Raw genomic sequence first — 24,915 nt, forward strand, 5'->3', positions numbered from 1 at the left:
AACATCACATTTGCACAAAACAGTTAGTTTGTAGGAGATAATCAATACCTGGAGGAAACTCTCTCTACTGAATTCATTACACTGAAAATCTACCATAATAATAGTTTTTTTCCAGATAAAAAACAAATTATACTAAAAATGTTTTAAAAAAAAAAACCTTGAAAGTCTTTAAATATATGCTCTAGCAATGGGAAAAAAATATCCACTAGAAATTAAACTGGTTAATTAAATATGATTATTTATTTTACTATTTATACATATCAAAATAGCAAAATCTGACCAAAATGGTCAGTTCAGGTATGCGATCCGTTATCTGGAAACCTGTTATCCAGAAAGCACTGAATTACGGGAAGCCCAATGCCATGCAATTCATCATTATTGGAAGCAAAATGATCCTATTGGTTTTATTTATTATTGTAATTATTTTGAATTAAACTAAGGATATGAAGAGCCAAACTACATAAAGACCCCTTATCCGAAAAACACCAGGTCCAGGGCATTTTGGATAACAGGTCCATTACCTGTACTAGTTTATGGATAAGGTCTCCTTACATTTTATTGAAACCTGTTTATTGGCCATTTATGGTGACATTTCTTGAAATAAAAAAGTGGCGTTTCCCCAGGAGAGAATGTGACAGGTTTATTAATGAGCTCCCTTCTCAGAGAACCAGAGGTCAGACTAATGAACGTTTCTGGGTTTTATATTGAGGATCGGGTGTATTTGAGCTTTCCTTCCATGACAGTATCTCTCTCCCTATCTCTCTCTGTTTAACATGGTCATCAAGGAAACTCAATTTACTCTGGATTGTGTAAGTCGCTGGTCAGTAGGGAATGCACGGATCTGCCCCATAGCCGGGATTTCATCTTCTGCTGTCACAATCAGTTCATTGCCTCCTCCTTCATCATTTGGGAAGCAAAAATAAAAATTGTTTCCACTTGGCCCTTTGTGCTACTTTATTATACCTAAATGAACAGTCCAACCCCCAAAGGCTTTTACTTTCTGTAGCTATTTCAATAATTATTCTGTGTGGCCGACTGTGATCTCTCTTCTTGTGCTTACTTAACTATACTTGTACTTTCATTGCTGTCAGTGCTGCCCAGAAATATATATATTTATTTATAACTGCATCAATGATTCACTGACATTAGATAGTGCAGAGTATGCACCCCCTAGAGAAAGTGTTGCTGTTCTTATAGGTGGTCACTAGTCAGTAAATCCTACAAGTTGTTATGGGTTACCAGAACTGGTGCAAACGCTGCACCTTTTATTACCTAAATTTGTAAAACATCAAAATAGGAAACAACTGGTTTTAATATAGGGCAGAAACAGCAATTATCTGGGAGGGGCCACAAGTGAGATATAGCTGAATTATATTCAGTAACATGTACCCCTACTGTTGGAAACCTGATGTTCGTATTAAACTCTGGCATTGATAATAACTATTTTTTTAGTATTTCACAGGCAGCCTTTTAATATGCAAAATAATTACTTATTGCAATTTATTACCTTAATGTAGTACAGGTATGGGATCTGTTATCTGGAAGCACATTATCCAAAAGCTCTGAATTAGGGGGAAGCCGTCTCCCATAAACTCCATTTTATCCAAATAATCCAATTTTTTAAAAATGATTTCCTTTTTCTCTGTAATAATAAAACATTACCTTGTACTTGATCCAAATTAAGATATAATTAATCCTTATTGTAGGCAAAACCAGCCTGTTGGGTTTATTTAATGTTTATATGATTTTCCAGTAGACTTAAGGAACGAAGGTCCAAATCTAGAAAACCCCAATTCCCAAACATCTTCGGCCGACTTCAGAAAATGAAGTGCTCCAAGTGCCATCCAGCCGGCAATTTAGATTCTTGCTGGCGGGAAGGCTTCTCTGGGAGATTAGTTGCCCGAAAAACTTATAAATGAGGTCCTATGTCTCCTACATAGGCTATGCTGGGTTCTCTGGGCTTTGAACCTCAGGGGAACAGCTCCTGGTTGGCCAAGTATTAGGGAAGTTTGTTTGTTTATATTTATAATTTGTGCCATAAATAAAGGGTAGTGTGTAGGGTTCTACACATAACATAAGATTATCCTATTTTAAAAATTGAAGAAAAAGTACCCCACTAGCTTCAAAACTCGCTCAGCAGTCTCAAGTGATTTAAACCTTCCTAATTTAATCACTAGTATGTGCAAGTTAGCTAATAACTTAAATATAGATACTAAAGTGCTTGTGCTATTATTGAATCAATTAAAATTGATTATAAATTAATTAAATATTGGTAATACTATTCATTCAGTTCTATATAAAAGTTACAAAAAACGTTGATATATATATTCTTAATTGTAACCAGTTCTATTTCACAACAGTGTATCTATTTTTGGGGGTTAGTAATCTCCCCCTTCCCAATCACTTTGAATTAAGGTGCAAGTGCTTAACAGTTAATGGATAATAATAATTTGATCCAGATTTAACCAAAATTCATAATATTGAAGGTGCTCAAAAGTGCTTAAATAGATTAAGGTTAAAAAATTAATTAATTAGAGACCGCAATAAATATTATAATTATTAAAAAACACACATTTGCTCAGGTTCAGAAATGAGTTAGAAATGGAAAAAGAAGGAGGTGGAGTTGTCCCAAATCTACTACCTAATTTGTTTCTATCCCTGGGACACCACAAAGTCAAAGAAGGCAGAGTACCCGGGACTGTGGTCTCAAATTTTACTCTAGTCCTAAACTCAAGAAAACTAAATATGCCTAAAAACCACAAATCCACGGGCTCTTGTGAGCTTTAGTAACAGATAGATAAGCAGAGAGCTGAGCACTGGTTGAGGTTTGTAACCTCCCCACCCCCTCCACTACTTTGAAATCCAATCGACTGAGGTATAAAGGTTTTGGTTTTTAAAGTTTAAAGTTAAAAGGACTCGGAACGCCGACGCGCGTTTCGCAATAATGGCTTTGTCAAGGCAAAGCCATTATTGCGAAACGCGCGTCGGCGTTCCGAGTCCTTTTAACTTTAAACTTTAAAAACCAAAACCTTTATACCTCAGTCGATTGGATTTCAAAGTAGTGGAGGGGGTGGGGAGGTTACAAACCTCAACCAGTGCTCAGCTCTCTGCTTATCTATCTGTTACTAAAGCTCACAAGAGCCCGTGGATTTGTGGTTTTTAGGCATATTTAGTTTTCTTGAGTTTAGGACTAGAGTAAAATTTGAGACCACAGTCCCGGGTACTCTGCCTTCTTTGACTTTGTGGTGTCCCAGGGATAGAAACAAATTAGGTAGTAGATTTGGGACAACTCCACCTCCTTCTTTTTCCATTTCTAACTCATTTCTGAACCTGAGCAAATGTGTGTTTTTTAATAATTATCCTATTTATTGCGGTCTCTAATTAATTAATTTTTTAACCTTAATCTATTTAAGCACTTTTGAGCACCTTCAATATTATGAATTTTGGTTAAATCTGGATCAAATTATTATTATCCATTAACTGTTAAGCACTTGCACCTTAATTCAAAGTGATTGGGAAGGGGGAGATTACTAACCCCCAAAAATAGATACACTGTTGTGAAATAGAACTGGTTACAATTAAGAATATATATATCAACGTTTTTTGTAACTTTTATATAGAACTGAATGAATAGTATTACCAATATTTAATTAATTTATAATCAATTTTAATTGATTCAATAATAGCACAAGCACTTTAGTATCTATATTTAAGTTATTAGCTAACTTGCACATACTAGTGATTAAATTAGGAAGGTTTAAATCACTTGAGACTGCTGAGCGAGTTTTGAAGCTAGTGGGGTACTTTTTCTTCAATTTTTAAATTATTTACTGGCACTGACTTAGGTCAGACCTCAGCTTCTACCGCAAGGTAATTATATTCAATAAGGGATCACTTTTTGTTCGATTGATAAGATTATCCTATATCAAGAGTAAAAATGTCATCAATGAACCCACACAACTAAAATGTATGTAATGTCACAAAAGCTGAAAATAAAGGGATTTTACAGCTGAGCAGTTTTACAGTACAGTGTTTATAAATGTGTGAAACTCAGAGCAGTTTATAAAACTGAGGACATTGTATTCCATTGAATGCATTACATTGCATGTATTTTGACATGCAGACAATGGCTGCCAGACATTGGGTCTCATTCTGAAGATATGGGGATGTGTAGTTTTGGAACAGTTGTCTGCTCCTAATCAGCAGAACCCAGGATTCTTTTGTCATCAAGTTGCTTAATGCTATTTTTTTTTTTTTTTTTTTGCAACATTACTTTCAGGTCGTTGGAGGGAAAATGACAGAATCAGGTCGACTTTGTGCTTTTATCACCAAAGTGAAGAAGGGAAGCCTGGCAGATACAGTAGGACATCTTCGACCGGGTATGTATGACGGCTGCATAAAATGTAAATTTTCTGGTAGTTGCACAGTCTTGTCAGTTATTGACATCTGCTCCTTGGCAAGTTTTTAGGAACTTAAAAAAAATGCTGTCACTGAGTACTGAGCAAATGCTTGTAGGAGTATTTTCTCTTGTAGGAGTATCTTCTCTTGTATATACTTGTCCCACGTTTGTTATGTCTTTTCCTTTTGGAGATCAGACTATTCTCTGTGAAACCTCAGCAAGTTGTACAGGTTTCATCACTGTAGCTTTTACCAAATGTGCCACCAACTATAAACACTGCAATGTCTTCTCTTGCATACAGGGCAAATAGGCCTTAGCATTTTTAATTTGTGACCATGAGTGGTGGGAAGACCAAGTAAAGCTACGATGAAACACAGGGCATTGTTTAAATATCCATTACATAGAGCCAATATATGATTGAGGCCCTTTGGAAGGTTAAAGGGGATCTGCCACTCAGACATAAAAAGCTACATATTAAAAGTCATTTTTAAAATTTAACATAAAACCCAAATTATTTTCTTTATCAACCCATCCAGACCTGTTATTTATGTATTTAAAAATCTCAGCTCTCAATCATATATTGCCTGCCCTACCTCTGTGCCTAAGAGTGAAATGTCCTCTTTAATACCAGACCTCCAAATAGAGCATTTGCCTCATCTTTTGGATCATATTCCTTTACTCTGGTATGTGCAGAAACTCGCATGCGCCTTCACTTTAGAAAATGAAAAAAAAAATGTGTCAAGTATGGGACCTGTTATCTGGAAACCTGTTATCCAAAAAGCTCAGAATTACAGAAAGGCCATCTCCCATAGATTCCATTTTAATAAAAATGTTATCAATGGTCTCACTTTAAAAATAAAAACCAGCCTATTGGGTTTAAATGTTTTTAGTACCCTTAAAAGGGAAGGAAAGGTTAAAATTAAGTAAGCTTTATCAGAAAGGTCTATATAAATACACCAGTAAACCCACAAAGTAGTGCTGCTCTGTGTCCTCTGTCAAAAGAAACACAGCATTTCTTTCCTTCTATTGTGTACTCATGGGCTTCTGTATCAGACTTCCTGCCTTCAGCTTAAATCTCCTTGCCCAGGGCGTGACGGTTTGGTCCTCTCCCCCCCTTTCTCTGCTGTAATCTGGGCACAGAGCTATAAGTGAGCAGGGAGAGACTCAGGCAGGAAGTGATGTCACACTAAGCTAATATGGCAGCTGCTATCCTAAACAAACAGAGAGAGCTTCTAGAGCTTTTATACTAAAACTTTCTACAGAATAAAAATAGCATTCTAGCTTGCACTATTGTGGCTAATCTATTGGCAATAAAATGCCTCCGTAGCTTTCCTTCTTCTTTAAGGTATGAAGATCCAAATTACGGAAAGACTTCTTACCTCGAAAACCCCAGGTCCCGAGCATTCGGGATAACAGGTCCAGAACCTGTATAAAAATACTACATCCATGAACATGTATTTGTGTTTTTGAATGTTACCCTGTGACATCATAGGTTATAGCATTAATTATTGCATTTCATTTTGTACCATATGTAATATGTTATTTGTGGACAGAATTATCCTAATAAATTATCTTTTTGTTAAGGGTGGATAATTGTATGTTGGCTCGATATGTGCTTTACGCTAGTTCCTTTGCTCTCTATTGACTCTGTAACTCAATGCTACTTGTTTTCTATGCCTGATACCTGTTGGCAATGGTGTGTTGCTGCCAGGCTGTGTAATTCACCTTTCTGCTAACTATACAGTGTATAATATAGCCAGAAAGATGGTGTGTTTTTAGTTATTGCATTCTAAATAGCAACATAGTTTAAATGACCCAATTTGATTGAATTTTTAAGGCTAATTAGACTATTTATTCTCTTCAACAGTTGATATAGACATGCTTAGAAATGATCTCAAAAATATTCACGTGAACAAGTTAACTTGCACCAGCCGTATGCCCCCCCCCCATGGGATTTAAATTCATTGTGAAAGTTTATTCTTAAAACATTGCTGGGAAATTATATTTTTTTTTGGCTTACAGTATCCTTGAGTAGTCAACAGAGAATCTGCCAGTCATGGGGGATGGTTTGGTGGCTTCATGAGCCTACAGGTCTGGCGTCCAAACATGGAGACTGTATTGTATAAAATATACATGTACATATATACATGTAAATATAAGGGGCAGATGTATCAAGGGTCGAATTTCGAGGGGTTAAATCCCTCGAAATTCAACTGGGGAATAGAATTGAATAGGCAATTCGGGCGAATTTACGCGCCGGCGAATAGTCGAATGGGCGAATATTCGCCCGGTGAATAGTCACAAGATCGAATATTCGATCGAAGGATTTGCATTCGATCGAATGATCGATCGAATGCCTTTTTATTCGATCATAAACTTAGAAAACAAGCCTATGGGACTTTCACATAGGCTTTTAAAGCAATTCGGTAGGCTCTAGGTGGCGAAGTAGGCAGTCGAAGTATTTTTAAAAGAGACAGTACTTCGACTATCGAATGGGTGAATAGTCGCAGCGTTTTTGCGCTCGATCTATTCGAATCATTGTAATCGATAGTCGAGGAGCACAAAAAACGACTCGAAATTCGAGTATTTTTCCTTCACTCGAACTTAGTGAATGGGCCCCTATATGTACTTAAAGGAGAAGGAAAGGCATCCTGCACTTGGTGGTGCCAAATGCTAGGCAGTGACAGTATTGACTTACCTGAAACCCTGGGCCAGTGCTCCTATCAGCAGAAAACTGCACCGGCCCGGGGTTATACCAGTGAGCACCACGGAGCGACCCTCTTCTGTCTTCTTCTTTTTTTGCTCGGCTGTGCATGCACAGTAGAACGAAAAGACAGACTTTAATTAAAAAGTTGGCTATTTCGTTCAACTGTGTATGGGTCTGCCCTGGGAAATTTGAAGAAAGAAAATGCTGGAAGAGGATCGCTCCATGGTGCTTGTTGGAATAACCCTGTTCCTGTGCAGTTTTCTGTTGATAGGAGTACTGGCCCAGGGTTTGAGGTATGTCAATACATTCACTGCCTAGCATTTGGCACCCCCAAGTGCAGGATGACTTTCCTTCTCCTTTAAGGCACAAGTAAGGTCTTCGCATGGCTCCCATTCCCCCTCAGATAGAAACACCATGGTGCTGGATGGACTTTTGTGTGTTTTGTATTATTTTCTACTAATATTTTCTTCGTAAAACTTTAACAGGAGATGAGGTTTTAGAATGGAGTGGGCGAATTTTGCAAGGGGCAACGTTTGAAGAAGTTTACAATATTATACTGGAGTCCAAACCCGAGGCACAAGTAGAATTATTGGTCTCCAGACCCATAGGGTGAGTTCTTTAACAAAATTTTAAAGCCTATTGTCATTTTAATCCTTCTTGTTTAATAGACGTTTTGATGGATGTTTTTATGAGATATTCCTGTTGACATTTAGTATGTATAGTGGCACCAGCAGGAGATGACTTTCCTCCCAGCTCCTCCCTCCAATATTGTTCCCAACCAATCGGTTGGCTTAACCAAGCAGGGCAATATAAATGTCAGCAAGTCTCTGTATTACAATCGTGAGGTCATTTGAAAGTAAGTTGATGGCATGAATGTAGATGTACCATATGTAGAACAACAGGGTAAAGGTTCAGATTTAGCTCCACTTGTAAAGGTGGAGGCAACAATCAGATGGACAATGCTTTGCCAGCTCAGAAAAGTTTTATATTGGAATATTCATAGACAGAGCCTGTGCTATAATTGCCATCTAGTTTAATCATGATGACATGGATGTCCAACCTTTGAATAGCAAAGCTCTTTTATAAAAATATTTTTGTCTTCCCCCCCTAGTTTCATAGTGAATTATCCCTGTAAATAAATCAGCTTACATTGTTGAATCATCTCAATAGATAATCATTTTTTCCATGTTTCGCTTGCAGAGATATCCCCAGGATTCCTGATAGCACACATGCACAACTGGAATCCAGTAAGTGAACGTTCTGCTTCCATCAAGTCATGGCTGATGGTGTTTATGGTTTTAGTCATAGTTTGCTGACTTTCCATGGTGAAGAGAAAATACTGAGAATGAAACCTGCTAGTCATTATGATGCGAAGCACACTAACAAATAGCAGTAATGTTCATAACCTCAGCTCAACTGACCTTTTTGGGAACATTGGTGCCCATACACGGGTTGATAAAAGCTGCTGACAGGCCGAGTCGACTGGCTTCCCCCATCAATATCTGGGTGAGAGTCGGCCAGATGTTGATCGGGCAGGGGTAAAAATCCCATCAGATTGCGGACCATATCTGTTCGTTGATGCGGTCCCGCGATCCGACCGCCCATATGAACTTATAGTTGGGCCCTAGGGCTCACAATCAGATCAGCACGATATCGCCCACCTCAAGTTGGGCATATTGAGGAGAGATGCGCTTTTTTGGCGAAATCGAGGAGAGTTTGTCTGTTATCAAGAGACAATGGCAATGAAATAACAAGCAAAAAGTTTGCTCCTGGTCTTGTTACCCACACCAACCAATCTAGTGTTTACTTGACACACACACCAGTAAATACTGCGTGCGGATTACATTACCCCTAATGAACGAGAGTTGCTACTTTGGATGTCCCTTGTGACATCCAAAGTAGCAACTATTTTTAGTTTGACCTGGCACTTAGGACTTGTCTGAAGTAGGGTTGCCACCTTTTCCCGAGACTCAGACCAGGCAGAGGATGGGCCTGGTGATTTGGGGGGTGGGCTTGGTGATGTCCAGGGGAGGGGTGGGTACCTGTCTGGGTGCATGTCTGTGACGTCAGGGTTGGGGTTATTATGTGGTGATCACCACACCATTCATTTTAAAGGCATGTCCGGATTTCCTTATTTGGAAATCCAAACAAACAGTTTTCACCCGGACACCGCTCCTGAAAACCGGGCTGTGTGGGTAAAAACCGCATAGGTGGCAACCCTAGTCTGAAGCCAAATCCTGCATAAGAAGGCCAGGATTGGCTAAATTCTAAACCCAATCCAGAAGTTGTCACATCCTTAGATTAAATACTCATATATTAAACAAAAGGCCTATTCTTTGACCTAGATTTCTATAAAATTCTAATGTTTTCTTCTCTCTTTCTACAATTCTTTAAAGGTTCTAGCTCATTTGAATCCCAGAAAATGGATCGCCCTTCTATTTCTGTTACTTCCCCCATGAGTCCTGGAATGTTACGGGATGTCCCCCAGTTTCTTTCCGGACACATTTCAGTATGTGGCATATGTACCTATAATAATGTGTATAATATGGCTGGAATGTTTGTGCCGCCATGTGGGAACTCTTAATAGAGCTTCATTTAAAAGGGACTCTCATGGCTATAAACAGGAATCCAGGCTGTTGTCTGATTTAGAATACTAATATCTACAAAATATCTATATTTGCAGAGCAGGAATTCAGTCTCCTGTGACTCACATCAAGAGTGTGTTTTTAATGATTTAGAAAACAGATCTATTGAACATACACTAGGCATAACAGGAAAAATTGTGTTTTGCTGGATAAATGATGCCTTGCATAGATATACAGGTAGGGGATCTGTCAGCGGGAAACCCATTATCCAGAAAGCTCTGAATTACAGAAAGGCCGTCTATTATAGACTCTGTTTTATCCAAATAATCCAAATTTTAAAAATTATTTTTACTTTTTCTCTGTAATAATAAGACAGTATCTTGGTCTTGATCCAAACTAAAATACAATAATTATCGGAAGCAAAGCCAGCCTATTGGGTTTATTTAATGTTTACATCATTTTCTAGTAGACTTAAGGTATGAAGATCTAAATTCTGGATCTATTGTCCGGAAAACCCCCAGGTACCAAGCCTTCTGGATAACAGAACCCATATCTGTACTGTGAATAATAATTATTAGTATTTCTGCTTTTAATTGCCATGGGTCATTATTTGGTTTTTAAGATAGATTAAAACTCTTGCTCTTACTGCGACTCCCATCCCTAAATGCAAGGAACATCTGTTATCATAATATACAGGACTAAAGCCTTTGTTTTATTAAAAAAAAATCCAGTTCCTGAAAATGAGCTCATTACCTTCTGCCCATGAACTGTAGGGGGTGACCAGTAGTTAGTTGCACAGTAGTGATGTGCGGGTCGGGCGTCGCGGCGCCCAGCTGATTATGTCACAAAAGGGCCAGGGCGCGCATCTATAAAAGTTCAACCCGGAAGTCGGAAGCCCGCCGGTATCAGGCCGGCCTGCACATCACTATTGCACAGGGCTTATATACAGAGAGAATCTTACAGCACCTCTTTGCAGTGTAACCATTTGTCTATAGAGCTTTATAGCAAAAAAGGCCCTTCTGATTTTTTCAAAAGGCAATGTCTTCCTGCAGGGATAAACTTTCCACCATATTTGTAAACAGATGACAAAGTTACACCCTCATTTATTGGTAAGGAAGGGAACTTTTATGAGCCAGAATGTAAAATTTATAGCTCGGTTTTGTTTTTATAGCAAGATTTTTTATCAGAACCCACAAGAAAGGATTTCGCAGGGCTAATTAATGCAGTGTATCCAAGCTTAGCAGGTACATCTGGAATCTATAGTTGCTCAGTGAAATTACTTTTAAATGTCTTAGCGATAAGTGTAATATTCAAGGGAAAATAAACTTACCCCTCACATGCTCAGCCTTTATTAGCCAGATTTTCATTTCTTCTTCTGCAGAATTGGGGTGGCGGGTAGTCTGACCTGTCAGCCTTTCATCTTCTTTAAGGCAACTTAGAGTTATTGGGATAGAAAGCCATTTCTATGTGCTTATATTTATATTACTAATTTAATTATATTAAATTATATTAATTTATATTACTTAAACATTATAGTACACATTATAGTGCAAAATATATTAAAGGGGTTGTTTACCTGTGTGTTAACTTTTAGTATGACGTTGAGAATAATATTCAGAGACAATTTGTAGTGGGTTTTCATTTTTTTATTATTTATGGTTTTTGAGTTATTTCGATTTTTATTCAGCAGCTCTCCAGTTTGTAATTTCAGTAATCCGGTTGCTAGGCTCCAAATTACCCTACATTTGAAAGCTGGAAAGAGTCAAAAGAAGTAAATAAGAAACTATAATAAATAATGAAGACCAATTAAAACGTAGCTTAAAATTGGTCATTCTATAAAATACTAAAAGTTAATTTAAAGTGAACCACTACTTTAATAGGGGATATGTAATAAAAGGTACAATGTTTGCCCAGGTGCAGTAAACTGTAGGGACCAATGCACAGTTAGCTGTTACTGCTCACCAGTTTAAAAACGTTAGGTCCCTGCATGAGATGCATATAGATGCATCATGATGTCACAAGTGCTGACAGTTGACAATTGCAACTACCACTGCTACTACCATGAGTAGTAGAAGTGTTTTGACGGTTGGGGAATTCAACTATCTGAATGTCTGAAAAGTACATAAACTTAACGGAGAACTAAAGCTCAACGAAAGAAGTAGCTAGAATTGTTGTTCATTATGTTTTGGGCTCCTGTACAAGCCCAAGGGAACCACGGCCCTTTAGCAGTAAAGATCTGTGTCTCCAAAGATGCCCCAGTAGCTCCCCATCTTCTTTTCTGCTGATTCACTGCACATGCTCTGTGCTGTCACTTACTGAGCTTAGGGACCCACTCACAATATACATTACACATAGAATAGAAATATAACAATATAAGGCTGATTAGTAATTAATACAGATAATTACTACATGGCAGCACAGAAACCAGTGCATCAGAATTTAATAATCAGCCCTGTAGCATCAGCTTATATTACAGACCTATGATTAAGGGATTTACTCCCGAAACGCGTTAGGTTTTACAGCAGCAACTCCAATAAAACCTATTCAAGAAGTGCCGTCTGCCTGTTTTGAGTCATTGTATATTACAGACCAACCTCATTTTCTGCTTGATAATTAGTGACGACCCCTAAGCTTAGCTTCTCAACAGCTGCTCAGAGCCCACTGAGCATGTGAGTGTCACAGACACTTTCCAAGATGGTGACCCCCTGTGACAAGTTTGAAGTCCTGGATCATTGCTGCTATTGACAAGCTGAAACTTTAGGCTGGTGCAATCAGTTCAGTATATAAAATATGGTATTTTTAGCCATATTCTTCTTTAGGGTTTAGTTCTCCTTCAAGTGTACTTACGTAGAAGAAGTTGTTGTTTTACCCACTGCAATAAGTTGTTGACTTGGTCTAGAATTGCTGAGTCAGCAGTCAGTGTCGGCTCATGGATAGACACCTTTAGATTGATTTTAAAATGGAATGTTCACTGTCCTTCTTTATGGCCTGATAAAGGGCGAATAAATTAGAAGATAAATCCCACTTACACGTAGGTTTACATTCCCATTTTAAAAATAAATAAACATTTTTGTTCTTTCATCTGAGCTAATCGAAGCTATCGTTACATAATAAAATCAAGTGATAAATTAATAAAATAAGATTAAATCGGAAGCATGGAAGCTTTAAAGAAAACTCTGATGTAAAATTTCGAGAAATATGGGGGCACTCTTGGCTGGTATCTGGGTTTCAGTGGAGATAACATTAGGGAGGATGAAGTGAACATTATGTTCTGTAGTTCTGTACAGCTGCAGGTAAGCACCATATGCTTAGACTTTGCACTCTTGTGGCATGTTCTGCCAGGCTCAAAGCAATAATTCAGCTCGCACTTCTGTCAGGCTCTTAAAGCATTTAATGATGGTTTTATATTCCTTTTAACAGAGCCTTTAAAAGGTAAAAACAGCATATTTAAAGTTGTGTATAGTTGTTTAACAATACTTAATTATTTCATTAAAGTAGGAAAAATATATCCCCCAAAAAACACATGAAATTTAATTTTAAATACTAGCCTCAATGTTCTGAGACCTAAACTAATCCCATGTGATCAGAGAGATAATCATATGGCAACAAGGGATAATTTGGTCTTCAGAAAGTTAGGACTTCATCATCTCTGATGACCTGGAATTGGTTGAGATCTTTTGCAAGTGAAATTAAGAAAATGTATTTTGCCCAGTCCATGGTCATATAATCAATCATAGGAAATACCCAGGAACAAGATCCAGCTGTAGCATATGCAGTAATGCTGCAATAATGCTGCTTGTATACATGAGGGCTAATCTATACAAAATAAATTAAACTAGAGGCTTGAAATGCCTTCTGAAAGAAATCAGTTTCACTTCCCTATACAGAGTTTTTATTTAGAATATTATTGAGTAAGACTTTGAATGTCCTGACATGCCTTCAGAGCCTCTTATTTTTGAGTGGTGACTCACAAGTTTGCGCCAGCAACTTTAGGAAATCAGTAATGTTCAACCATCTCTCCACTGGTCTCCAAACGGTGGCTTCTAACATCCCTATACAGGGACAGATACTATTGTTCTTTGTGAAACTAAAGCCTAGCCTCCTTACCAACTGCCTTGTTTCTAAACCACAGTTACTCTTTATGATATCCCTTCACCCATTGCTGAGCAGCCCTGATGTTCGGCTTCCCATGGACAAAGACCCTATAGGCCGCAGACTATTTATCAACTCTGGGCAAATGTGTCTCTACAGCAGCCAACATATTTTGCTGTTCTACCAGCAGCTGGCTGAACACACGTAAATTAGTGACTGGTTACCACAAGATACTTCCCAAGTTCAAGTTTATTCACTATTGGTAAATCAGCCCAACTGTTCACATGAGTGTTCCAGCTTGTTGGGTCTTTTTGCCCCACCATCAAATCCAACATCAAAGCTACAGCAGCCATAGGAGAAGGGGTGTCTTGATCTTAAACTTGTAAGACATGGGTGGGACTTAGGCAGAGAATAATAAAGATCTAGGGAGGCTTATCCTCCCCAAAAAGAGACCAACATATATAAATTCTCAAATCGAAAGGACATGGTAAGCCTCCCTATACAAAACTGTCACTGTCCTCCCATGGGATGTGTTGCAGCAAGGGTTCTGTTTTTAAAAAGCAAAAGTGGTGCCAGGAGGCTTTTTAAAGTGATAATGAACTTGCCTGTAAAAATATGATATATGTCAGTTATAACTAACTGCCCATTCAGGCAGCCATTGACTTTAATTACAACCATTGTTTCTGCTCACACAGGGGAGACTTTTTCTAACGTATGTATTTTCAGGCTAAATGTGCAGAGTGACAGGCAGTTGCTTTTAAAGGGGTTGTTTGCCTTTGATTTGGCTTCAAGTATGCTGGAGAGAGTGATATTCTGAGACAATTTACAATTGGTTTTCATTTTTTTATTATTTGTGGGGTTGAGTTACTCTGCCTTTTATACAGCAGCTCTCCAGTTTGCAGTGTCAGCTAGGCAAAACATTAGGAAACTATTAAAAAAGAAAATATGAAGGTCAATTAAAACACTTCTTAGAATCATACATACTAAAAATATGAACCACCTCTTTAAAAACAATAGCTGGTTTTGGAGCATACTTTTTCTTCCCTAAAACCAGCCCTGTTTGCCACTCTCTATGTATAATCTTAATGCTGGATATTTACAGGAGTCATAAAGTATTTATATGTATTCACATTATCACCAGGAGCACAAACGATAACTCAATGGTGCTACAACATCTGATTTGAGCTAAATAATATCTGCTCTTTTTTTGTACTCTGTTGCTATTGATGTTGATTTCTATAGTTGTGTTTTCTTTTGAATTATTTTTAATTTCAGCTTGTTGTCTTTTTGATATTGTTTTATTGCTTTTTCTTTCTTTTTTTTTTCCTTTTTTATTTCTATTCAAAATTTTGCTTACCAGAGCCAAAGCCTTAATAGAAGAACAGCGCCTTTTGTTCCTAGGGTTCAGGTAAAGGCCTTCTCTGCCTGAAAGAAACTAAAGCCGTGTGTTAATTTTTTTTGTTCTGTTTTAGTTTGGAAAATGCATTGGAGGAAAACTACACATTTGGTTCGTTTTCCCATGTTTTTTGAAGCGTGTTGCTAGCAACTTACACCATCTTAGGAGCAAGTGCTGCATGAAAATGAAAACAACAAATAGTTAAACTTTAAAGAGACAACTAGTATATGTAATGTGGCTTTAAACAGATATTTTTGTTAAAATGCCAGGTTAATTTTACTGCATGCAGTAAAATTATTTCACTATTGAAAATACTACTAACCTTTTCACCTTTATATATATATATATATAAACTTACAGTGCCTATATCTCAGCTACAACTAGATACCAGCCGGTAAGTGGTCATCTTGTTTTTAATCTGGAAGCGCCATGTAAAAACAAGATTATCACATTTCACACTACAATACACTATGATCCCCTTACATAAACAAGAGTAGCTATTGGCAAACAAAGAATTTTTTTTACTAGTTACTTATTTGTTAAATACATAATGTAACAACCTACTTGGGACAAACCACCATCAACTGTCCATAGGACATGGGCTTGAAGAGTATGAGCAATACTTTTTAATGACCCCGTCTGCTTTTTAAGACCCTTACTTAAAGGGATACTGTCATGGGGAAAAAAATGTTTTCAAAATGAATCAGTTAATAGTGCTGCTCCAGCAGAATTCTGCACTGAAATCCATTTCTCAAAAGAGCAAAAAGATTTTTTTATATTCAATTTTAAAATCTGACATGGGGCTAGACATTTTGTCAATTTCCCAGCTGCCCCAGTCATGTGACTTGTGCCTGCACTTTCGGAGAGAAATGCTTTCTGGCAGGCTGCTGTTTTTCCTTCTCAATGTAACTGAATGTGTCTCAGTGAGACATGGGTTTTTACTATTGAGTGCTGTTCTTAGATCTACCAGGCAGCTGTTATCTTGTGTTAGGGAGCAGCTATCTAGTTACCTTCCCATTGTTCTTTTGTTTGGCTGCTGGGGGGGGGAAAAGGGAGGGGGGTGATATCACTCCAACTTGCAGTACAGCAGTAAAGAGTGATTGAAGTTTATCAGAGCACAAGTCACATGACTTGGGGCAGCTGGGAAATTGACAATATGTCTAGCCCCATGTGAGATTTCAAAACTGAATATTAAAAAATCTGTTTGAGAAATGGATTTCAGTGCAGAATTCTGCTGGAGCAGCACTATTAACTGATTCATTTTGAAAAAAATTTTTTTCCCATGACAGTATCCCTTTAAGTAAATTGGACTGAACTGCTATTATCATAGCCATATGGTGGAAAACTCATGCGCTTATAAATTCCAAAGTCAGATAAAATATAAAGACATATGTCCTATTAATAGATATTAATTTGCCTTAATCATTAATTTGCATGTTTTACCATAGACACAATTTCCATCACCTTACACATGCCTTCCCTAGATGCTTTTGAGACAACAACTTAAGCATAACGAAATGCGTTTGTACTATTACATTAAACATATCAACTTTTCACTTAAAATAATGGTTGTTTTATTTAACACTTTAAAAGTGTTAATTTTGGCTATACATTAGGTAAGGTATATTGATGACATGCTTAAAAATTTATGTCAACCATTTCCTCTTTACTGAAAACTCTCAATTGTTAAAAAAGTATCAATGAAAACAGAAGCCCTATTAAACATGTTAAAATTCCCCTTAAAACAGTGGTAGTTATATTTAACCCTTCACATGTATTGATTTGGGCTGTATTAGATAAGGTATATTGACGATGACAATGATTATTAAGAAGCTATCATTGCACGCCATGTCAATAAAAACTATATTTCTGTTATTTTCTTGTTTTAAATACAAATATGGTAAGCCACAGTCTCTTTAAAGCGTTTAATATCTGTCCATAGAAAACATGCTTCTTATTGCATTTTCCAATATTTACCAGTTCCTTTAGTTGAAGATTGGCAAACGTATTTGTACCAGACAGAGAAATTACAATATACAGAATCCTGCTTTAACTAGTTTGCTTAGTACTGTATTTCATGTTACCTATTCCACTTCTAATTCAAATACAGAATATGGTTAAACCTCTATTAATTCCCATGTACAATATTTGGCATCAGCTGGTACAAATTGTTTTCCTCTCTTAAATCTTTTTGGTAGCTCATTCCATATTAGTGCATGTAGCTCCATGTTTGTTGGTATACTTTCAGACGTAGATAAACTGTAAAAAATATGTATGTTATTTAGACTGCTACACAGGAGTTGCGGTGTGTTTGTCAAGCTCCAGAAAAGAGTAAACTGTCATCTAAATATTTCCGGACTGGCTTATGTATTGGCTGAATTCCCAAGTGTCGTTCTAGAATAACTTAGAAATTCAGAGTACTGCATTCATAATTAAAATTGAAACAATACCCTATATGTAAGTAGAGATTATCTTTCCTTTAAAATACCAGTAAGTTGACTGTAAAACCTGAGTGCATAGCATATGCACAAAGTATATCCATTGTCTGCATATATACATGAGTTGCGCTTCTGTATTGGTGTCCTTACCAAGAGCTACATAACTGTATGGCTAGTGGTCCTAGACAGAGTTTGCTATTGCTATAGCTGTGTATAGACCACACCACCGATAATACAATAAGACAGTTCCCTCTTTTATCTGTGGATACAAATTTTTGATATATCTGGATTTCCCATCTTAATACATAGAAACACCAATTGCACATAGGGTATCTTGTCTCATTAAAATAGAAATTGCGTATTTTTACAATAGACAACAACATTAACTTGGGAACGGTTTTCCAATGATCATAGGCCTTACGATCTACTGAAAGAAAATAAATTCTATATAGGTACAGATATTGACTTTTCTGAAGCTTGATCCAAACTGAGCCTGATGTGTAGATGCTTGTAGTAGTTGCTATGTAAAAGATCTACCAAAATGTTGAGCAAAATTCACATGGACTGCAAGATGTAAGAGTCCTTTCTTCTGAAGGATTAAGATAATTGTTATAATAAAGCAGCAGCATTCATGGAGAACAGACTATTTTTTTGGTTTTCGAATATTGTTCACTGTATCATGCCATCCTGAAAAGTTACAATACTTTAACAACATTTGCAACCATCTACCCATTTTCTAAACACTCCAACTCAACAATGTGTGTTTGAAGACGAGAGGACATATCTAGATGGGTAACATTTTCAAAGCTAAATGACATTGGTCAAGGAAATGGTATAATTATCAACTTTCTCACTTAGGTTGATGGCATATAGTCGGTCAAAACGTAATTATCTATTTTTGTGCCATATGCTTAAAGTTGTGTTAAAAGTTTAGGAAACATCATTACTTAAATGAAATGCTTCAATTGCTTAGCTACACTCACCTGCCCCTTACAATTACTTATCTAATAAATCCCACTCTTAAACTTAAAAATTATAGGAATGGGCAAGTTTCCAAGCTTCACTGTAGTCTTCATACCTAATTAAAGGGGTGCTTCACCTTTAAGTTAATTTCTAGTATGTTATAGAATGGCCAAAGCTAAGCAACTTTTCAGTTGGTCTTCATTATTTAGTTTTTATAGTTGTTTACGTTTTCTTTTTAAGCCCTCTCTTATTCATATTCCAGTCTCTAGGGTTATTTGAACCCTAGCAATGAGATTGCTGTAATTGCAAACTTCTGAATAAATAAAAAGCTAAATAGCTAAAAATAATAAAAAATGAAAACCAATTGCAAATGCCACTCCCTATATCAAACCGAAATCTAACTCAAAGGTGAACAACCCCTTTAATTTCACATGACTCATGCCAATGGCTGTATTCCATGCACCCTCCTGTTCTTTTTTTTCACTTGTGGAATGTTTAATAGATATGGCAACAATGCATTACTTTCTGATCTTCCATTGTGTCACTCTTTTAAGAGAGACAACATATAAGACATAAACCTTCATCAGTTTCAAACTACAATCCCCGGGATCTCCCAACAGTCCCAATCTTTTCTCATATGTTCTTGCCACTCCTTTTTATTCGATTCTATAGTGACTTTCCTTTAATATTCTACCAGAGTTGGAGGCAAGTAGAGTTATGGACCATTCCGTTCAAACCCATTGAATTCAAATGCAAATGAACCCCTTTCACAATTCATTCTTACACACAAGTACAGTTCTTCCTGTTTGCTTATAAAAATATTATTGAGCATCAATGTCACAAATGTTTGACACCTTTTCATAGTTCTTCAGAAAAGCATGTCAAGTGAATAGAGACACTCCCAACCTCTCTTTATTTGTTGACCCTGGTTCTCAGTGCTGGGGGGGGGGGGTCAGCACATACCTTCTGAACTCAAAGAAGAAGGGGTTCACCCGTTGGTTGAGCAGTTCCCGTGTGACATTCTGCCTCCTTTTATCCATCCATGTTCAGACCTGTTTTACAGATCTGTGCACTTCATTAAATTCTTTTGTCAATATAAGTACAGTCTTATTTCTCACAAACCTTATACAAATAACCTGCATTTCCATTTAACAAATCACGTCCAATTAATACATTTCCTTTCTTTGCCTCCTGCAAATTCAGTTCAGCACAGATGTCCTCCAAAGCACATCATGACGGGTGCACTAAGTTCCTGCTGACGTTCGGTGCATTGCACTATGTAGTTGATGTTCTGTGAACATGCAGTGACCAAAGAGAGTAAAGAATATCACCATATGGTTTCATTCTGATACTGCCTTTTGCTAAGTGAATTATGCATTATTTTTCCTTTGTGCTCTCTTCTCCCACCCTTCCACCAGGAATAGGACATTGGGTGTTATAGTACTATTTACAAGGCTGGAACCCCCCCAATAGAGCGGACCAGAGCAGCAGTATTTTAGTCAGCTCTTTTGCAAGTGACATATAGTCCATATTTCCATATTTTTGTTGGCCCCCAAAATGATCTGTACCACAGTGCAGATGCTAAACCTGCTGTGAGGCTTATCCTGTATTATAAGTATTCATAAAAATATTTGCTAGTGTACATTATGGGGATTATTTATCAAGGTCCGAATTTTTCTAAGTATTTCTAAGTTAGAAATCCGAGCAACTCTGATTGCTCAAATGGACCTTATTTATCATTTAAAAAGTCTGAAAAAATAGGTTTGGGCAAAAATCCGATAACTTCAGAGCTTTACTCGAAAAGTACGAATTTTTATGACTTTTTCCAAATACTATGAATTTTTCAGACTTCTCGTTCCAAAATTCCCGAAATCATCAGATATCGGTATGGATAGCAGCGCAGATACTGGGAACATCCCCATTGACTAATACAAGACCTCGAGAGCTTTGAGATGCCGGATTTTCATAATCTGACTTTTAAGACCATCAGACTTTAATAAATTTAGAAAATTAAGATTTTTTTTTTTTTTAGTCTGAAAACTACAAATTATTTGAATTTTGAATAGTCGGACCTTGATAAATAACCCCCTATGTGTGCTTGATACAAGCACATTAAAAAGTGTAGTGGCAGTGGTGCCCAAAATCCAGTCTTTCAGGTGGCAGCAGGACAGGGATCCTTATCTGACAACACGTAAACGAATCTAGACTTTAATGACCCATCTGTCACCAATTAGGATTATCCTAACATCTTACCCAGCACCTGTGAATATATTGAAACCTAACAGCATATGTATGAAACACAAGCACATTCATAGATACTAGAGTATCATATTGCCCGATTACTCATTTATCATCACAACTAAATTAAGTGTTTACTTTAATCAACCAGCCTAGAGCAAGGGTTGGCGGCATCATGTTGTAATACAAAATATAAACACATTAGGCGTAGTTTTATGTTCCCATTCACATGGGGAGTAAACACCATGATGACAGATGTACTACAATAGAGTTGGAGGTGTGGATTAATATTTCGTAGTCTCCATTCAACCTTACATTGCATTAATAATATAACATAGTCACATGTATTGGAGCATTTATGGACATACACCAACAGTAATGGCTGCCTTTTTGCTTGTAGCTCCCTTTGGACTTGCCCCACTACACATCCATTTCTAAATAGTACATAGCTTCCCTTTAAGCCTAAAGCTAAGCAAAACCTGTTAGTGACTGTGATTTCCCTCCCGACTGATAAGGATACCCTCAAAATGTAATTACTGCTTTAATAAGTGCCAAGATGTCTGCATGCCTTAAAAAAGAACTTTGCACAAAATTTAATTAACACAATATCTTGCATCTTCCCACTCAGTATTATCTAATTATACTGATATAAGTTTTAATTAGCAGCTCTAATACTCGTCCCTGCCAAAAACTTGGGTGTTTTGATTGTTTTACTTTTTTATTCTCTTCCCTGTCACTGGACAGAGAATAATGAGTATGAAAGCAGCAACATTGGAAATTACTCCATTGATCCAAAATACCTTTTTTTTTTTTTTTTTTTTTTTTTGGAACATGCTCCTGTTAATATCTAATGTGCCTGTATTTTCTTTTATGTGCCTCGCCTTCAGTTATAGTGTTATTATCCTTTATTTATATAGGTCTTGCATATTTTGTAGTGCTTTACACCATTCACATTAGCCCCTGCCCCAGTGGAGCTTGCAATCTAAGGTCCCTATCGCACACACACTATGTGCCAGTTTTATGGGTCAGTTTTATCAGGGGTCAATTAAACTGCCTGTATGTTTTTGAAGTGTGGGAGGAAACCAAGGAACCTGGAGAAAGTCCATACAAGCATAGGGAGAGCATATAAGCATAGTGCCCTGGCTGTTAGGTAGGTGTAAAATAGATTTTAAAGGCCGCATATGCAGAGGTATTTACAAAGTGGGTGCTTTATAAGTTTATTCTGTACAGGTATGGGATCCGTTATCCAGGAACTTGTTATCCAGAAAGCTCCAAATTATGGAAAGGCCATACCATAGACTCCATTTTATCCAAATAATCTAAATTTTTAAAAATGGTTTCCTTTTTCCTCGGTAATAATAAAACAGTACCTTGTACTTGATCCAAACTAAGATATAATTAATCCTTATTGGGAGCAAAACCAGCCTATTGGGTTTATTCAATCTTTACATGATTTTCTAGTAGACTTAGGGGTATATTTATCAAAGATTGAAGTTAGACATTGCCACAGTCCTCTAGAGTGAAATTCCTTCATTTGCCAATCATTTTTATGGGAAATTTCTTCATTTGCCATTCATTTTTATGGAATTTTGAAAGGCGTATTTATCAAAGGACGAACTTTCACCCATTGATAAATACTAATTAAAAATCCCATAGAAATTAATGGAGAGTGGCAGAATTTCACTCTAGAGGACTGTGGCGATCTCTAACTTTACTCTTTGATAAATATACCCCTTAAGGTATGAAGATCCAAATTACGGCAAGATCCATTATCCAGAAAACCCCAGGTCTCGAGCATTCTGGATTACAGGTCCCATACCTGTACTGTGCAGAACTGTTATTGGTTTGGTCCTTTATAAATTAGAAAAACCAGTTTATCAGCTGGTAGAAACTTAAGCCTAAAAGAACAATATTAACGTGAAGGTCACTAATGATTTAGAAACACTTTTCCGTTATAATTTTTAGTATCTTGTTTTTGTCCTTCATAATCTCTTTCATATTGAAGGAAAAGTGTATTTCATACGTTCAACATACTACATATGATAGCCGTGCACTTTATTTTTGATTTAAAGAAATTGTGAATCCAAAATGACTTCCAAATTAAATTTTTTTTTTACAAACAAATTCCAAATAACTTCAAAAGCCAATACTATTTATTTTAAAAATGCTTAAAAAAATAGCATTTTCTTTATTATCCAAAAATATAGATCTTTTAATTATTTGGGTGGACGTCCCCTCTTAACAAGAACACCAAAGAAAACAAAACGCTTACTGACTAACTTGTTTTAATTAGTTGACTATGGAAATGCTGCTTAGCATATTGGTGTAATGTCCTATTTTGACAAACAAGTTCTAATGACATAATCATACGTTAAAAGAACAATACTAAAGTATTTGTCCATAAATACAGTAAAGTAGTTAAGGTTCTTTTCTTTTAAGGGGCCGATTCACTAACTTCGAGTGAAGGATGCGAAGTAAAAAAACTTCGAATTTTTGTGCTCCTCGACTATCGAATTGGCGTAAATTCGCCTGAGTAGAATGATTCGAATAGATCGAGCGCAAAAACGCTGCGACTATTCGCCATTCGATAGTCGAAGTACTGGATCGAGCGCAAAAACGCTGCGACTATTCGCCCATTCGATAGTCGAAGTACTGTCTCTTTTAAAAATACTTCGACTGCCTACTTCGCCACCTAAAACCTACCGAATTGCTTTAAAAGCCTATGGGAAAGTCCCATAGGCTTGTTTTCCAAGTTTTTGATCGAATAAAAAATCCTTAGAGCGAATATTCGATCGAGCGCCTATTCGCCTGGCGAATAGTCGCCAATTTGACTATTCGCCAGCGCGTAAATTCGCCCGAATAGCCTATTCGATTCTATTCGATTCTATTCCCCAGTCGAATTTCGAGGGATTTAACCCCTCGAAATTCGACCCTTGATGAATTTGCCCCTAAGTTAAGGTTCTTTTTTTTCTGACCGCTTTTACGACTGGGATTCTTGCTATACTTTTGACAGATAATTATACATTTCACAGAAAATCAGAAATGCATTGTTGTGACATGTCTAGCCCATAGCACGATTAACAGAATTGATTATTAGAGTAACAAAGACAATATTTATTAAAAAGGCAAAACAATTGTACAGCACAATTAAAATATGAAAACTGGATACATTTAGTAGCAGAATCTAATTAAAAGTATGTAAAATATGACTTTGAGATGATCCTCTCCTTTGTAGTTTGTTTTTCTAATCCAATTAAATCTTTACCCAATATAATCATACAACTATCTAGGACTGACCTGTACTGGATTTGAAAAGCAGCTGTTGCACAGTGGGTGTGTTGAAACTGGATGTGGCCCTCTTTTCATTTCCGGGTCATGGCTTCCATAGACCTTGAAATTCTATTTTTATTATCGTTTGATGAACAATTGGTAGGGTTTTTATTCTTCCGACTGTGAACATCACTGAGCAACAACGTGGCTTCTGCTAAGTTTGACTGTCAGGTTTATTTTTGCTAAAAGTACAGAATATTCCCTCCAATGAAATATACTTCTTATATTCAGCTAATTTAATTTATTCAGTTGACATTCTTTATTTCTGCTTTACAGATTAAACTCTGGTATGACAAGGTTGGCCACCAATTAATTGTCACTATATTAGGAGCAAAAGACCTGCCATCGCGGGAAGATGGGAGACCGAGAAATCCTTATGTTAAAATTTACTTTCTTCCAGATCGAAGGTATGGACAGAGTGGGTTATACACTTAACTTCAATATGCATCCATGTCCAGTAGAGAGAGTATACCCAACAGTTGTTGGAATCCCAGGAGTATACTTAGAGGAGGATAAAGAGTCCAGTGGGGGTTCTGATTCATTCACAGGTTCATTGTACATCATGCTCCATAAAATGTCTAAATGGCTCCATCCTGCACTATAATGTAGTAATTGCCACTGTAGGTGTGTGTTAAAGGGGTTGTTCACCTTTAAATTAACTGTTAGTATGATGTAGAGAGTGACATTGAGAGACATTTTGCAATTGGGTTTGATTTTTTATTGTTTGTGGTTTTTGAGTTATTGAGCATTTTATTCAGCAATATGCA

The 24,915-nt window shown here is 36.9% G+C and overlaps 1 protein-coding gene across 20 annotated transcripts in view; it reads left to right on the forward strand.

The window, feature by feature from the left end:
* LOC108719375 (regulating synaptic membrane exocytosis protein 2) overlaps positions 1-24,915 on the forward strand; it is a 360,080-nt gene that overhangs the window by 211,638 nt on the left and 123,527 nt on the right. For 12 of the 20 annotated variants that reach the window (XM_041566594.1, XM_041566597.1, XM_041566604.1 and 9 more), the window contains 5 exons: positions 4,280-4,379; positions 7,592-7,715; positions 8,307-8,353; positions 9,503-9,615; positions 24,425-24,555. In XM_041566594.1, the coding sequence (XP_041422528.1) occupies positions 4,280-4,379; positions 7,592-7,715; positions 8,307-8,353; positions 9,503-9,615; positions 24,425-24,555 (515 nt within the window). Of the gene's footprint in view, positions 1-4,279; positions 4,380-7,591; positions 7,716-8,306; positions 8,354-9,502; positions 9,616-15,143; positions 15,192-24,424; positions 24,556-24,915 lie in introns of all 20 variants that reach the window. The other 8 variants (XM_041566588.1, XM_041566589.1, XM_041566590.1 and 5 more) reach the window with 1 other exon arrangement.

The sequence above is a fragment of the Xenopus laevis genome, chromosome 6L (genome assembly GCF_017654675.1).
Source record: "Xenopus laevis strain J_2021 chromosome 6L, Xenopus_laevis_v10.1, whole genome shotgun sequence".
Taxonomy (NCBI): domain Eukaryota; kingdom Metazoa; phylum Chordata; class Amphibia; order Anura; family Pipidae; genus Xenopus; species Xenopus laevis.